At 46.6% G+C, this 16,669-nt stretch overlaps 1 protein-coding gene across 1 annotated transcript in view; it reads left to right on the top strand.

Moving 5' to 3' along the window:
- Positions 1-16,669, top strand: part of KSR2 (kinase suppressor of ras 2) — a 407,661-nt gene that overhangs the window by 150,181 nt on the left and 240,811 nt on the right. The window contains exon 4 of the mRNA XM_060120912.1: positions 7,501-8,014. Coding sequence (XP_059976895.1) covers positions 7,501-8,014 — 514 coding nt within the window. The remainder of the gene's footprint in view (positions 1-7,500; positions 8,015-16,669) is intronic.

Genomic DNA, 16,669 nt, shown 5'->3' with positions numbered 1-16,669 from the left:
CACTAACGTTTATGCAGCATTGGGCTGTGTGCCAGAGATAGTGCTAAATGTCCTGCTTGTATGGTCTTATTTAATCCTCAGAATAATCCTAGGGGAAAGCTCTAATATGATCTCCATTTTACAGATGAAGAAACTGAGTCACAGGAAACATTGGGGCAAGTTCATTTCTAAACATCATGTTGCAAAGTCCAGGGTGTTCTGTGCATATAAAAACTTCCACTTCCTTGCTTGATGTTTACTTAGAATTTATTCTTGTTCTTTCTGTTCAGAAAGCAAGTCTTCCAAATAAGGAGGTGTCCCTTCTCCTTCTGAGGGAGTCAGTCAGTGAGTGATGTGTTCATTACCTCTCCTCCCTGACCTGTAATTCAGGGCCATGGGCTCTCTGCTCTGGTGATTCAGGGATCAAATGGGAGAGGAGGCAAAAGGTGAACATGATTAAATCATGGCATGTATTTCTTTTTTTTTCTAATTTATTTATTTATATTTGGCTGTGTTGGGTCTTCGTTGCTGCGCGCAGGCTTTCTCTAGTTGCGGCCAGCGAGGGCTACTCTTCGTTGTGGTGCGTGGGCTTCTCATTGTGGTGGCTTCTCTTGTTGCGGAGCACAGGCTCTAGGCACACGGGCTTCAGTAGTTGTGGCACGCGGGCTCAGTAGTTGTAGCTTGCAGGCTCTAGAGCACAGTCTCAGTAGTTGTGGCTCACGGGCTGTAGAGTGCAGGCTCAGTAGTTGTGGCACGCGGGCTCAGTAGTTGTAGCTTGCGGGCTCTAGAGCACAGTCTCAGTAGTTGTGGCACACGGGCTTAGTTGCTTCGCGGCATGTGGGATCTTCCTGGACCAGAGCTCAAACCCGTGTCCCCTGCACTGGCAGGCAGATTCTTAACCACTGTGCCACCAGGGGATGCCTCTGGAATGTCTTTCTTAAAAAAAAAAAAAAATTCTAAGAGGAGTCTGACACTCTTGGACAGACTTGGGAGGTTTTAGAATCTCCTGACCACGTCTCTCAGCCTAGAAAAATAACTTCTTCTTGAGCAGTTCTCCCAGGATTTCCTGGGAGCAAAAGAGGAGAAGGTAAAATTCTACTGCGTCCTGGGCATCGCTGCCCAGATGTCCTGCAGGAACCTCAGATTTGGCTGGTGTGACCCTGAACTTGCCCCCCCACCCCCCGCCCTGCCCTGCGCTCCATCTCCTTCTGTGTTTTCCATTGCTGTGATGCACGCCCCCAGCCACCATGTGACCCAGGGGTGGGGGAACCGGGATGTCAGCCTTGCCTTAGTGTCATGCTCAAGGGCACAGACCGCCAGCCCAGCTGTCCTTCTCTCCAACTGTATCGCCTTGAGTGAGTCATTTAAACTCTCTGTGCCTCAGTTTCCTCGTCTATAAAATAGAGTGATTTTTGTCTGCTCTGTAGGATTGCTGTGTGGCTATTAACCTGATACAAGTAAATGACTTGGAACAGCAGCGTCAGGAACATAGTAAGTGCTCAGCACATGGCAGCTATTCGTTCCTCCTCCTCTTATACTAGTCACCCCACTCGTCTCCATCTCTGCTGCCACAGCTCCACTCCTGATCCCCGTCACCTCCCATGCAGGTGCCTTCAGCAGCCTCAGGCTGGGCTCCTGCGGCTGCCGTTGACCTGTACGATCCTTTCTCCTTTCACCCGCAGCCCCACGCCCAGCCCGTGCCCCGCGCGCTCACGCAGTGGGAGGGCTGGCTTCAGACACGTCCTTCCACAGCACTCATCTGTTCATGCCCCCTATGCACAGTGGGTCCTACTGAGCGAGAATGGATGCTCACACAGCCCTGCACCAGGGCCTCTGGGACAGCTTTAATCACAAGGGGACAGAGAGAGCAGTCAGTGCGTGCATTCTGGGCCAGCACCCTGCGTCCTGCAGGAGCCGTGGCAGATGGACTCCGTCCCTTGGGCTCTGGTTCGTAAGCCACGGGATCAGGGATGTGCCAGCATGTCCACTGGAGCGCAACAGTGATGCGACGGAAAGAGCCTCGGCCTCCAGCCCTAACCCACTTCTCAGCATTTTCCCTCTGGGAGAGCCAGGCCTTCCCTCGGCATAAGCAGGGGTTTGGGGCCCAAGCCTTGTGGATATAACAGCATGGCCAAGCAGGAACTTGGCCTCCATGCTATCATCATTTATGGTTGTGGGAGTGCCAGCCCCTCCTTGGGCATGACTGTGGGGCTGGGGTCCAGGCCTGGAGCTTACAGCTGCATGATGGTAGACCAGAGCTTCCCCCTTGCTTATTACTGGGTTTGGTGGCCTTGAGCCCTGGGCTGTGTCAGGTTTCCAGGAGCTCTGCAGGAGGCCACTGCAGGGGATCAGTCACCATCCCCTTCCACTTAGCAGAGCAAATCCCTGGACGGTCCACCTTTGCCCTTCTTTCCAGCCTCAGCTTGGATTTCTTCCTCCTTTGGAATATCTCCAGCCACACTGAACTGCTTGCAGTCCAGACTCACCACGTTCTGCCGTCTCCTGGCCCTTGGCCCTGCTGTTCCCTCTGTCCTCATCCTTCCTCCTACACCCTCCACTCTGCCCCTTTCCTAGGATGTTCTCCTTCATCCTCAAGATCTGAGCTTAGGTGTCTGCTCCTCCGGGATGCCTTTCCCCATCCCTCCCCAGAAAGCTGGCCTCCTCCCCTCTGCTCGCACTCACCTGCACTTTCTCTAACATTGGATTCCTGGTTCCATATTGTGAGTACTTACATTTATTTAAGCAGGGTGAAACTCACAGAACATACAATTAACCATTTAAACGTGAACGATTCCACAGCATTTAGTGCGTTCACAACGTGGTGCAACCATCACCTCTATCAAGTTCCAAAACACTTTTATCACCCGAAAAGGAAACTCTGTACTCATTAAGCCGTTGCCCCCGTTCCTTCTTCCCCCACCCCAGCCCCTGCACCCACTAGTCTCATTTCTGTCTTTATGGATTTGCCTGTTCTGGACATTTCGTATAAATGGAGTCATACATTATGTGACGTTTCACGTTCGGCTGATTCCACTTGACATCGTGGTTTTGAGGTTCATCCAAACTGTAGCCTGTATCAGTAGTTCATTCTTTTTGATGGTGGAATCATATTCCGTTGTATGGACGCACCACCTTTACTTTATCCATTTGTCAGTCGATGGGCATTTGGGTTGTTTCTACCTTTTGGCTGTTGTGACTAGCATTGCTGTGAACATTCACATACAGACATTTGAGTGCTGCTTTCAATTCCTTTGGGTCTATACCTGGGAATGCAATTGCACTGAGTGCTTATTTCATCGTTGATCTTCCCACTGGCCAGTGAGCATCTCGAGGACAGGGGAGACAGACGCCCGACGCCAGGCGCTGGTATAGCGAGTGCCTGGGGAGCAGGCTGGATGAGTCCCAGGCATCCAGAACAGACGTCTCACTCATCCTCAAGCACCCGCCCATTTGTCTGCATCATCATGTGGTCCAGGCTCTGTGCTGACAGCTCGACTCATTGTGTCTCATTAACTCGCTGCTTGCTTCACTCTGGTATTTGCTCAAATGCCCACTGTCACGTCTGCATCCTTTTCTGATTGAAGTAGCCCCAATACTCCTTTTTGGTGCCCATGTCCAGCTTTCTTTTCCTCCCTAGCATTTATTATCACTGACATATTACAGGCATTATATTATATATGACATCTTATAAGTAATATAATGTTACTTTTTTTGTTCATCCCCTTTTCTTCTCTGTTTCCTTACCAAGAACATGAGCTCTGTGAGGACAGGAACTTTCGTCTCTTTTGTTCATTGCTGTATCCCGGTGCCTAGAACAGTGCCTAGTATACAAGAAGAGTTCAAATATTTGTGAAATATACTTGGGTGAATGAATGAATGAATGTGTTTAATCCTCACTGCACCCTCCAAGGGAGCCATGATTATTCATTCTCATTTTACAAACCCCCAGAGTCTCAGAGAGGTCAAGTAACTGGCCCAAGATCACAGAGCTGATCAGCAGTGGAACCAGAGTTCTAAGCTGGATCTCTCTGAGTCGCAGTCCCATATTCTTTGCACTTCACTCAAGGGAGCATGAGCTCTAGCGATAATGCCCAAAGTACTTCCCTGTGGCCTTGGAGTGTGGTATGTGATTAAGATAACTTAAAAAAACAGATTTACTTTCTTACACATGTTTTACTGAGGCTCATTTGCCAATGTGTTTGTATTTCCTGAGCAAATACATCAATCCAGAGCTTGCTGGGTGAATCAAGCTGATCTGGGCTTGCTTCTCTGTCTGCCCCCAGCTCTCAGAGCTATTCAGCCTCTCTGAACATCACCTTCCGAGAGGTACACAGGGAGGTGACGTCACCTGGTGCCGTGTTCAGCTCTCAGCACAGGTGCATATGCTTTAAACGGGAGGTAGCCACGCATCACCACGGTGTTGAGAATTACAGTACAATCAGCTAACGTTTATGGAAGGCCTGCTGTGTGCCAGGTGCTGGGCTCAGCACACTGCTTGTGTTATTGCATTTGATCCTCATAATATTCCCCCGGAGCAGGTCTACTATTTTCCTGTTTCACTGCTGATAAAGCTAAGACTCAGAGAAGTTTGATGAGTGTCCAAGGTCACACAGCCAGGAAGTAGGAGAACCAGAATTAGGGCCAAGTCATCTGACTCCAGAGCTGGCTCTCTTAGACCCTGGGCTAATGTGTATGTGCAAATATTTGAGAATCGACACACCATAGTGATGGTGATTTTGGTAGAATGTTCTGGCAAAGTCTGGGAGGAAAGAAAAGGGAGACTCTTGCCAGAAGTAGCCCTTGCTCCAGCTCCTGCCTCCATTGTGCGGATTATGACGGTCCAGGGTCTTTGGTGAATGCAGGTCCCACTGTCCTAGAGGCCCTGTGCCCTCGTTGTTGAGTTGGCCAAGATCCTGGGTTTGAATCCCAGAGGCCAGCTCCCATCTCTGCTGTAACCTTGGAAACATCTTCATCTCTGCACATACATTTCCTCATCTACAAAGTAGAGATCAAAATGGCCCTTTGCACACAGATTTATGAAAATTAAGTAAGATGTGGAACAGTCTCAATATAACAAATGAAGAAAACAGATGACAAACCATTAAATAAGATCTTATGGTGTTTCTTAAAAAAAAAAAAAAAAGCACAGCAAACCAGCTGGCAGGCTCCACAGCCGAGCATTAATAGGCAGGATGGCTCGGCTGTAGAACAACATGGCCTTTTTCCTTATCCGAATTTCCTAATTTTTCTGTAATGAATATGTAACAACAAAATGAGTTGTTTTTAATTAAAAAAGGGGCAGTGAGTCAGTGTTCATGAAAGCACTTTGTAAACTGTCAAATGCTCTATAAATTAGCTCTTGTCATGGTCCTCACAGTAATTATTATTGTTATTGCCAGTCGGCCACGAGTTGGAATTTATTTCAGCTTGGCCTCTGATGGGAGGGCCCACTCGATCGCCTTCTGCCAGGTCCTGCCACGTGGTCCTCTCTCTCTCTCTCTTTTAAAAAAAAAATAAATTTATTTATTTATTTTTGGCTGCGTTGGGTCTTTGTTGCTGCGCGCGGGCTTTCTCTAGTTGCGGCGAGCGGGGGTTACTCTTCTTTGTGGTGCGTGGGCTTCTCATTGCGGTGGCTTCTCTTGTTGTGGAGCACGGGCTCTAGAGCGGAGGCTCAGTAGTTGTGGCTCGCAGTCTCAGCAGTTGTGGCTCGCGGGCTCTAGCGCGCAGGCTCAGTAGGTGTGGCACATGGGCTTCGTTGCTCTGCGGCATGTGGGATCTTCCCGGACCAGGGCTCGAACCCGTGTCCCCTGCATTGGCAGGTGGATTCTTAACCACTGTGCCACCAGGGAAGCCCCGTGGTCCTCTCTTGATACCTACTGACTTGTCTCCATCTGTGCTGCCACCACCCAAGTGGAAGCCAGCATCCTCTCTCAGCGGGAGCCCTGTGATACCCTTTAACTGGGTTCTCCTTGTCCAAGCAGCAGCCTCTATCTATCATCTATTATCTATTTGTCTATCTATCCTCTATTACCTCTCTCTCTCTCTCTCTCTCTATCTTCCCGTTTTGTTGAGAAATAATTGGCATACAGCACTGTGTATGTTTAAGGTGTCCAGCATAACGGTTTGACTTACATACATGATGAAGTGATGACCACAGTAGGTTTAGTGAACCTCCATCATCTCATATAGATACAAAAGAAAAGAAAAAGAACTAGTTTTTTCCTTGTGATGAGAACTCTTAGGATCTACTCTCCTAACCACTTCCCTGTGTAACAAATGGCAGTATTAGTTATATTAATCATGTGGTACAGCACCTCCCTAGTACTTATTTATGTTATAATTGGAAGTTTGTACCTCTCGTCAGCCTTCATCCAGTTCCCCTCCTCCGCACCCCTATCTCTGGTAATGACAAATCTGATCTCTTTTTCTATAAGTTTGTTTGTCTTTTGAAGTATAATTGACCTACACCACTCTGTTACTTCCTGGTATACAGCATAGTGATTTGGAATTTCTATATATTACAAAACGATCACCACGATAAGTCTAGTTACAGCGTGGGGAATATAGTCAATAATAACGTGATATCTTTGTATGGTGATAGATGCTAACTAGAGAAATGAACTTTAGATCAAAACCCTCAATGGCTTCCTGTTGAACTTGGTATAAAATCCACATGGGCCTGGAGGTCTGCCCTCACCTGTCCCTTCAGCCTCCTGAGCCTGTTTTCCCATTGTCACCATATATTGCCTTCGAGAAGACACCGGAAAAGGGACCCAGGAAAGTGCCTGCCCTGACTTAGATGGTTTTGGGGCCTGAACGTTTGGTCTCAGTATTCGACCCTTACGCTTGTACATCTCTTAGTGTAGAGGATGTAGGACTGCACGTTGTAGCCTGAGAGTCTGTATGTGTAGACCAAATACATATTTGCACTCTTAATACAGCAAATGAGTGAAAAATGTTAGTGAACTATAGGATTTAGTTTTATTTTCTGACTTAGCTTATATCAGGGCTGAAAAAAACCTCCAGCTGCATTCAGGCAGTAGGATTTTTTTTAGTGCTCCATTTTTTCTAATAAACTTGTAAGACAAGAAAATCTCCTTTCTACCTCTATGCTTTTGTCCCTACCAGCCTCCTCGCCTCTCCCCACACCTGCCATGCTCTTTCCTTGGACATTTGAGCTGTGGGCTCCCCAACCCTGGACAGTGGAGGGCAAGGCTGTTGAATGGGGATTATGGTGAGACGGTCAACTAAAGGGTTTCATTCTTTTTGGAGGGGCCAAGTGGGTGTGGTTGAATTTATGTAAATATGCGTACAGCATATCGTGCATAATTTATGTAAATGTGCACACAGCCATACCGTGCATAATTTATGTAAATATGCGTACAGAGCACGCTGTAATCAGCACACGCACGGTGCACGGTGTATACGGTGTAACGCGCGTCTACGGTAATGTGCCTACAGTGTAATTCACCCACTTTCTCATGGCTCATCTGTCGTCTCTGCTCCTTTGTCCCAACTCAGGAGGCAACCTTTCCAAACAAGACTGGACCATCCAGTGGCCCACCACGGAGACGGGGAAGGAGAACAACCCCGTGTGCCCCCCGGAGCCGACCCCGTGGATCCGCACCCACCTCTCCCAGAGCCCCAGGGTCCAGTCCAAGTGCGTCCAGCACTACTGTCACGCCAGCCCCAGCCCGGGGCCCCCCGTGTACACCCACGTGGACAGGCTCACTGTGGACGCCTACCCGGGCCTGTGCCCGCCCCTGCCACTGGAGTCGGGCCACCGGTCCCTGCCTCCGTCGCCCCGGCAGCGGCACACGGTCCGCACCCCGCCGCGCACCCCCAACATCGTCACCACCGTGACCCCGCCCGGCACGCCACCCATGAGGAGGAAGAACAAGCTGAAGCCCCCGGGGACCCCGCCGCCCTCCTCCCGGAAGCTGATCCACCTGATCCCGGGTTTCACGGCCCTGCATCGGAGCAAGTCCCACGAGTTCCAGCTGGGTCACCGCGTAGACGAGGCCCACACGCCCAAGTGAGTGCATTTGGTGGGTTCCCGGGGGCAGCTGAGCCTCCCAGTCAGGGAAGCTTCAAATCAACTTGTATTTCCCTCCTCCAGTTGAATGAAAGGTGGATTTTCCCTAATGGCTGGTCCAGAATTTCCCAGAAATGACCCCTTTCAATACTATTAATGCTGTAAAGTAGGGGTCGGAAAACTATAGCCCAGGAGCCAAATCTGAATTTATTGCAACACATTCAGATTCGTTCCGTTCTGCTTTGTCTGTGGATGCTTTCCTGCTACAATGGCCGAGTTGAGGGTGGCCCGAAAAGCCGCAGTCTTTACCGTCTGGCCCTTTACAGGAAAACTTGCCAGTCCCTGCAGAGTCTATCCTAGTGCTGCCCCTAGAAATAGGACGCCAGCTGCATACGCGACCTTACGGCTTCTAGTAGCTGCCTTAAAAGAGTCAAAAGAAACGAGTGATACTAACTTTCCTGATATGTCATTTAACCCAATATAGTAAAACGTGATCATTTCTCAGTAGAATCAGTGTAAAGTATTATTACGGAAATACTTCGCATTCTTTTCTCCACACTGAGTCTTTGAAATCTGGAGGGTATCTCACACCAGCAGCTCAGCTCAGTTCGTACTGGCCACCTTCCAAGTGTGGACTGGCTGCCTGTGTCACGTGGCTGCGGTGCTGGATGGTGCTGCCCTGACCGACCCTGTGCCTGGGACTTGCTCTGTGTTTATACCTGAGATACATGCCCAGGTCTGCTGGGGGTGGGAGGGGCCTCAGGGAGTGGATGAGTGGACTGTCAGAGCAAAGGTCGTCCCACAGAAGCTGCAGGTGGGGCCACAGGCACCCAGGGGAGAAAAATCCTGAAAGTTGACATGGGTTGTGCCTGGCTCTGACTTGCGGGGGTGGGGGGCGTAGGTGGGACTTGCTGCCAGCAGAGGGCGACACGGCATCTGTGGCTGTATGCTGGCTAATGAGAGAAATGGGGCAGCTCCCTCCAGGGCCCCTCAGAGGCTGACTGTGACCTGGGTACCTTGAAGGTTTTTGAGGTCTCAGTGTATTAAAAATGGAAGAAATGCTAAACAGGGTCACAGAAGTGAGTAGCACATTTTTAATATTTACCTTGAACAAAATTGCATCTGAGGCATAGAAGATAAAATGGTTATGGATAATCCTATGAGGAGATGCGGGGGAGAGTCTAAATTTGGGAACTGTCGTGTGTGAAAGGCGTGGACCCCGGTTCTGGGAGCTCTGAGGTGGGGCAACCACTGGGGAACGGTTCACTGCATTTCCATTTCAACGATTTAGCCGGTGTTTCGTGAGCTCTCACTACCATATGCGGGTGAATCTAAGACGTTGATCGTAAGATACATCCTGTGTGCATCTTAGAATTGATGAAATGTGTTGTGTTCTAGACTCTGGGCTAGTCGGCAGGGTACAATGGAAAGGAAAAAGACATAGCCCTTGGCCTCGTGAAGACTGACACTAATCCAGTAACCACACATAGGTGTTATAATCTTTTTTTTTTTTTTTTTTTTTTTTTGCGGTACGCGCGCCTCTCACTGTTGTGGCCTCTCCCGTTGCGGAGCACAGGCTCCAGACGCACAGGCTCCAGACCCACAGGCCCAGCGGCCATGGCTCACGGGCCCAGCCGCTCCGCGGCACGTGGGATCTTCCCGGACCGGGGCACGAACCCGTGTCCCCTGCATCGGCAGGCGGACTCTCAACCACTGCACCACCAGGGAAGCCCCAGGTGTTATAATCTTATGTCCAGTATTTACGAACAGTGTTACAGGCTATCAGGAGAAAGTGCAGGATGCTGTCAGAGCTTGTGGAGCTGGTTGAGTTTGCACTGGCAGGGAGCTGAGTGGGGGGACTGGGAAGGGTTTGGTCGGCGTGGCTTCCAGAAGAACTGTTTGGACTGAAGGTTAATTAGGGATTAAGATGGTGGAAGGGGTGGGAGGTGTTTCAGGAAGGGAGCATGACCCATTGGAGGAACTGATGGAAGGCCTCTGTGGCTAAAGGAGCAGGCAGGTGATGCAAGAAGAGACTCCTGGGTTAGGCAGGTGGCAGCACTGTTCACAACAGCCAAAAGGTGAAACAACCCGAGTGTCCATCAGCAGATGAAGGGATGAACACAGTGTGGTCCATCAGTACAATGAAATATTATTCAGCCATAAAAAGGAATGAAATTCTGACACCTGCTACAACATGGATGAACCTTGAAAACGTTAATGCTAAGTGAACTAAGCCAGACACGAAAGGACAACTATGGTATGATTGAACTGATGTGCGGTGCCTAGAATAGGCAAATTCACAGAGAGAGAAAGTAGAATAGAGGTTGCCAGGGGCTGGAGGAGGGGAATGAGGAGTTAGTGTTTACTGGGTAGAGTTTCAGTTTGGGAAGTGGAAAAGTTCTGGAGATGGATGGTGGCCATGGTGGCACAACAATGTGAATGTACTTAATGCCACTGAATTGTACCCTTAAAAATGTTTAAAATGGTAATTTTATGTTATATATATTTTACAACAATGATGAAAAAAGAGACAGGAAAGCCAGGCATGGGCACACTTTTTCTGTAAAGGGCCAGATAGTAAATGTTTTAGGCTTTGCAGATCAAGTGGTCTGTGTCATCTCTGCCATCGTAGCAAAAGCAGCCACAGACAATAGCTGAATAAGCGGCCGTGGTGATATTCCAATAAAACTTTATTTAAAAACAGGTGCCTGGCTACATTTGGCTCACTGGCTGTAGTATGCCCTGGCAGAAGCCTTGTTGTAGGCAGTGATTCTCCCTGCTAAGGCCTTAAAGTGATTTAAGTGGAAGACACGATCAGATCTGATTTTACGAAGGTTACTCAAGCTTCTGTGTGAAATCTGTATTGGAAACATACCACTTCACCAGGCATATTTGGGACATCAGAGACTTAACAGAGGGTTGATGCTTTTCTGATTGGAGTTGGGCTTGATTTTTATGGGTTTTTAATATAAATTTATTTATATTTTACTTACTTATTTTGGCTGCGTTGGGTCTTCGTTGCTAAGCACAGGTTTTCTCTAGTTGCAGTGAGTGGGGGCTACTTTTCGTTGTGGTGCGTGGGCTTCTCATTGCGGTGGCTTCTCTAGCTGCGGAGCACGGGCTCTAGGCACTCAGGCTTCAGTAGTTGTGGCGCGTGGGCTCAGTAGCTGTGGCTGGTGGGCTCTAGAGCACAGGCTCAGTAGTTGTGGCACACAGGCTTAGTTGCTCCGCGACATGTGGGATCTTCCTGGATCAGAGCTTGAACCCGTGTCCCCTGCATTAGCAGGAGGATTCTTAACCACTGCGCCACCAGGGGAGTCCTTATTTTTATGGTTTTGTGAGAGCCAGAGAGACTGGCTGCTGAGACCTCAGGATGTGGGGAGGGTTGCAGGAAGGCTAGGAACGCAGGTTGCTGCTGTGGAAGGTGGGAGGGACATTTGGGGTCTGCTGGCCATGGTTTCCCCAGACTGTGCATCTCCCTCACTCATCGCTGTGTTGATCACAGAGTGAGGTGGAATTTGACCAGAAGGCAGAACCTGGCTTGACAGACACATGATTTTTTAATCTACAAGCTGGGGGCGAAGTGAGACAGGCTGCCCTTTGCCTGTTTGTTTTTTGCCCCAGCATTATTGAGATGTAATTGACAAATAACACTGTGTAAGTTCAAGGTGTACAGTGTGATGACTTAGTACACACACGTATTACGAAATGATTACCACAATAAGGTTAGTTAGCACATCCATTACCTCGCATAATTACCTTTTTTCTGTGGTGAGAACAGTTAAGATTTGCTCTCTTAGCAACTTTCAAATGCTAACAATATAATATTGTTAAACAGTCAACATATGGTACGTTAGATTCCCCAGAACCTATCCTTGTAACTGGGAGTTTGTACCCTCTGAACAGCATCTCCCCATTTTTCCTACCCCTAGTCCCTGGCAACCACCATTCTACTCTCTGTTTATATGAATTCAATGTTTTTAGATTCCACATATAAGTGAGACCATGCAGTATTCGTCTTTCTCTGTCTGACTTATTTCCCTTAGCATAACGCTCTCAAGTTCTATCCATGTTGTTGCAAATGGCAGGATGTTTTCTTTTCTGTGGTTGAATAATATTCCATTGTGTGTGTGTGTGTGTGTGTGTGTGTGTGTGTGTGTGTGTGTATGCCATGTTTTCTTTATCCATTCATCCATCAATGTGCATTTAGGTTGCTCCCCTATCTTGGCTATTGTGAACAATGCTGTAATGAACATGGGGGTGCAGATATCTCTTTGAGATGATAACTTCATCCTCTTTGGATATATACCCAGAAGTGGGATTGCTGGATCATATGGTAGTTCCATTTTTAAATTTCTGAGGAAACTCCATACTGTTTTCTACAGTGGCTGCACCAATTTACATTCTTAGCAACAGTGACCAAGGGTTCCCTTTTCTCCACATCCTCACCTACACTTGTTATCTCTTGTCTTTTACATGGTAGCCTTTCCAACAGGTGTGAGGTGATATCTCATTGTGGTTTTGATTTGTATTTCCCTGATAATTAGTGATACTGAACACCTTTTCATATACATGTTGGCCTTTTGTAAATTTGTCAATCTTCTTTGGAAAAATGTTTATTCAGGCCTTTTGCCCATGTTTTAATTGGATCCGTTTTTTTTTTCCTATTGAGTTAGTTGTAGGAGTTCCTTACGTATTTTGGTTATTAACCCCTTATCAGACATATGGTTTGCAAGTATTTTCTCCCATTCTGTAGATTGCCTTTTCATCTTTTGACTGTTTCTTTTGCTATGCAGAAGCTTTTTAGTTTGATATAGTCCCACTTATTTATTTTTCCTTGTGCTTTTGGTGTCATACCCAAAAAAATCATTGCCAAGACCAGTGTCAAGGAGCTTATTTTTTTGGTCTCTTTTTTAAATTGAAATATAGTTGTTGTATAATATTATATAAGTTACAGGTGTGCAATATAATGATTCACAATTCTTAACGGTTATACTCCATTTATAGTTATTAGAAGATATTGGCTATATGCCCCATATATTATACAATATATCCTTGTAGTTTATTTTATACCTAATAGTTTGTACCTCTTACTGCCCCACCCCTATGTTGCCCCTCCCCCTTCCCTCTCCCCACTGGTGACCACTAGTTTGTTTTCTATATCTGTGAGTCTGCTTCTTTTTTGTTATATCCACTAGTTTGTTGTATTTTTTACATTCCATTCCACATGTAAGTGATATCATACAGTATTTGTTTTTTCTCTGACTTATTTCACTTAGCATAATGCCCTCCAAGTCCATCCGTTTTGCTGCACATGGCAAAATTTTGTTCTTTTTTATGGTTGAGTAGCATTCCATTGGATATATGTACCACATCTTCTTCAGCCAGTCACCTGTTGATGGACACTTAGGTTGCTTCCATATCCTGCCAGTTGTAGATAATGCTGCTGTGAACATTGGGGTGCATGTATCTTTTTGAATTAGTGTTTTTGGTTTTTTTGGATATATACCCAGGAGTAGAATTGCTGGGTGATATGATAGTTTTATTTTTCGGTTTTTGAGAAACCTGCATATTACTTCCACAGTGGCTGCATGAATTTACATTCCCACCAACAGTGTACAAGGGTTCCCTTTTCTCAAGGAGCTTATTTTAGTGGGCTGTGACCAGCATTAAAAAATATGAAATAGACTATCCTAGACTAGATTATATTGGAATGCATTGCATGTAGTGAGGCTAAGTATTAATATTGTTTTGTGAAACTTGTGTCAGATATACAGTCATCCCTCGGTATCCACAGGGGATTGGTTCCAGGACCCACCAAGGAAACCAAAATCCACATATCTCAAGTCCCATCGTTGGCCTTCCATATCCGCAGTTCCAACCACAGATCATGTATGACTTGTTGGAAAAAAAAATCCATGTATAAGTGGACCCACGCAGTTCGAACCCACGTTGTTCAAGGGTCAAACTGTATATAGTGCTTTTTTTCATTCTGGGGGTTCTTCCCACTCGGGACAGCTTTGATTTGGGAATAAACCCCACTGGGGCGTGGGTGAGGAGGCTTGAGAAGTCAGCCTTTTACGCTGTGGAATGTAGCCAAAGGCACTTGCAGAATTACTCGGCTCATTCTGGTTTCGGTTGTATGCTTAGTGTCTGGTTTCTTCTCTCCTTCTCCCTGGTAGCCCTGCTGGGGATGGTTCTTTGTTGCCAACTTGGCAATTTTAAGCCTACTTTTATTTCCTCTCCATGGGATGAAGTGGGGTTTCCGACGTCACAGGTCTTTCTGAACAGAACTGAATCTTTCAAAACCATTGGTTCCTGTGAGCTTTCCAGCACCAGTACCCTGGTGGGTGCTGGGTGGGAGGAAGACTGTGTTTGAGACCAGTAATTCTTGGCACTCTCAGGTGTACCCACAGTGCTTTTCAACAGATGGTCTGCTCGGCTTTCAGTCCTGTCCCCAGTAGTACCTCATGGGCATTTGTAGAAAAAGCAGGGCAAGAAAACGAGACTGTATGAGCTATAGTATGTCTCTCATCACTGGTAGCCTTGCAGTCCAGGTACGTTGAGCTGGATCAGAACTGTTGTGATTGGTATTGGCCAAAACCGTCTCTCCTGCTGTGTATGCATTCTCAGAGTCCTTTTTACTTTCTTCTTTTCCTTTTGTTCTTTTCTTTTGTTTTGCATTTGAATTTATGAGTGTGATCTTACTCCTGTGGCACTACCAAAACACGCACACATATACACGTGCATGCATACACACACAGAGGGAAAAAATCCTATTTTTTCCCCTGGTAAAAGTAATACCTGACTGTTGTGGAAATTGAGGACACAGGACACATGATGAAGAAAGTAGAAAGTATATGCTGGACCTTTTGTTTTATACACACACACATAACATGCATTCTCACAGGGGTGAAATCACCCCTAACGGGGCACAAATGGGTTTTTAGGGGAGAGAGGTGGGGAAAAAAACCTTGATATAATAGTTTGCAGATCTCCGTAGAGTCATATACATAAATAGATACCCAGTTTATCTGTGGTATTAAAATTTCATTGGGAGTTGGGGGTCACGATTGGAAAAAAATATCTAAAAAGCTTCTTTAAGGGGTCATTGAAAAAAGGCTGGGAAACACTGACATAGATCTGTGGATATAATCCTATAGATAGACTTAGGCATAAACATTAGGGGTTACTAAGTCTCCCCAGTGTTCTTACCTGTCTCTCTTCTCCCTCTGGCTTTGTGGACACACTTACATAGGTAAGCTGGCGCTGATTGCAGCCATGTGAAAAGTTGAGGGAGCAATCTCAGGGATTCTGGTCCTCTTGGCCTTCAGTCCAGGGATTCCACGGTTACTGTGTTGGAAAAAGGAAAAACCTAACAATTCTTAAGTGTGTGATGAGTTGTCTGTCTTTTGATTCCCCCATTTGTCCACCCAGCACACAAATGACTTGCTGTCTTTTGTCAGAGCATCTGAAAGGGTACACTGGATTTCTGTGAACTGAATCACATTTTAAATGCATAAGAGTAGCTCAGTATTAAAAAGGAATCCTACTGTAAATCCCCCTTTTTTTGCAAGTTCTTTTAAAACACAATTTCCAATTATAATTTTAACTACAGAAGTGACTCCCAGATAAGCTTTGTTCTGAAAATAAAAGCAGTATAAAATGTAAGCCATCCAGGCTCAAAGTCCCCTTCCCCTTGCCATAGAGAACATCTAGAGCTGCTCTTAATACATTGATAAAAGTCCTTGTGTACATGTGTTGTGTTTGTATGTGTATCTATAATATGTCTACTTCCCTTCCTTCATTATTGGAACCACACTGTATGGCTTTCCCAGTGTGACTTGCCGTTATTAGTTCTGCATAAATATAAATCTTCCCTTTTTGACCTTCATACCTTCTCTCTTTTAGAAATTCTTCTGTCTCCTCAAAGCTCATCTAGAACATTCCTGGGTTCATATCTCTGCTTTCTGGGGCAGAGTGTGAAAGCCTCAGCTGACCTGGGAGCAAAGAGAACGGGCTGGATGGAGCCCATACTCGATCCTCACTCTTGACTCTTCATTGCAGTGGATGCACATTTCTGTATCTGAGATATCGGTGCCATTTGTAGCTTGTATGAGAATAGGCTTTCCCCCACAGATTCCTTATGTAAATAAGAATTCAAGGGGGCTCTTTTCATTTACTTTAGAAAACTAATTATGGGCACTCAGACACACTGACACACACCTACAGATCATTGTGCTAATTATTACGACAAACTCTACTATATTTATAAGGGCAAGAGAGGAGTGATCGGTTTTATATCACAGCATATTTGTTAAAATAGGAAGGCTTCTACTGGGCTCGTACACAGGGTTCTTTTAGGTCTAATTAAGCATTTAGACACATGAGATTAATACTGACCACACTTGGCATCTGACTGACGCACGGCAGCAACAGGCGTCTCTTCTGTGGGTCCTCGGGGGCTGCTCTTCCTCGCCCTCACCTCCAAGTGGCCATTCAGGTGCAAGGTGGTGAGGTCCACATTAAGCAGGTGTGGGAACCATCCTGGCTTAGGGGACAAGAGCTCTCGTAAAACCTCCATCAGTATAGCTCCTAGGGTCCCTGCAGGGGTCATGTCATGCTACTCAAGGATCCCCAAGGCTGTGGATTCCT

This window comes from Lagenorhynchus albirostris, chromosome 14 (assembly GCF_949774975.1).
Source record: "Lagenorhynchus albirostris chromosome 14, mLagAlb1.1, whole genome shotgun sequence".
Lineage (NCBI taxonomy): Eukaryota > Metazoa > Chordata > Mammalia > Artiodactyla > Delphinidae > Lagenorhynchus > Lagenorhynchus albirostris.
The sequence above is the reverse complement of the archived record's forward strand: the minus strand, read 5'-3'. Positions and strand labels throughout refer to the sequence as shown.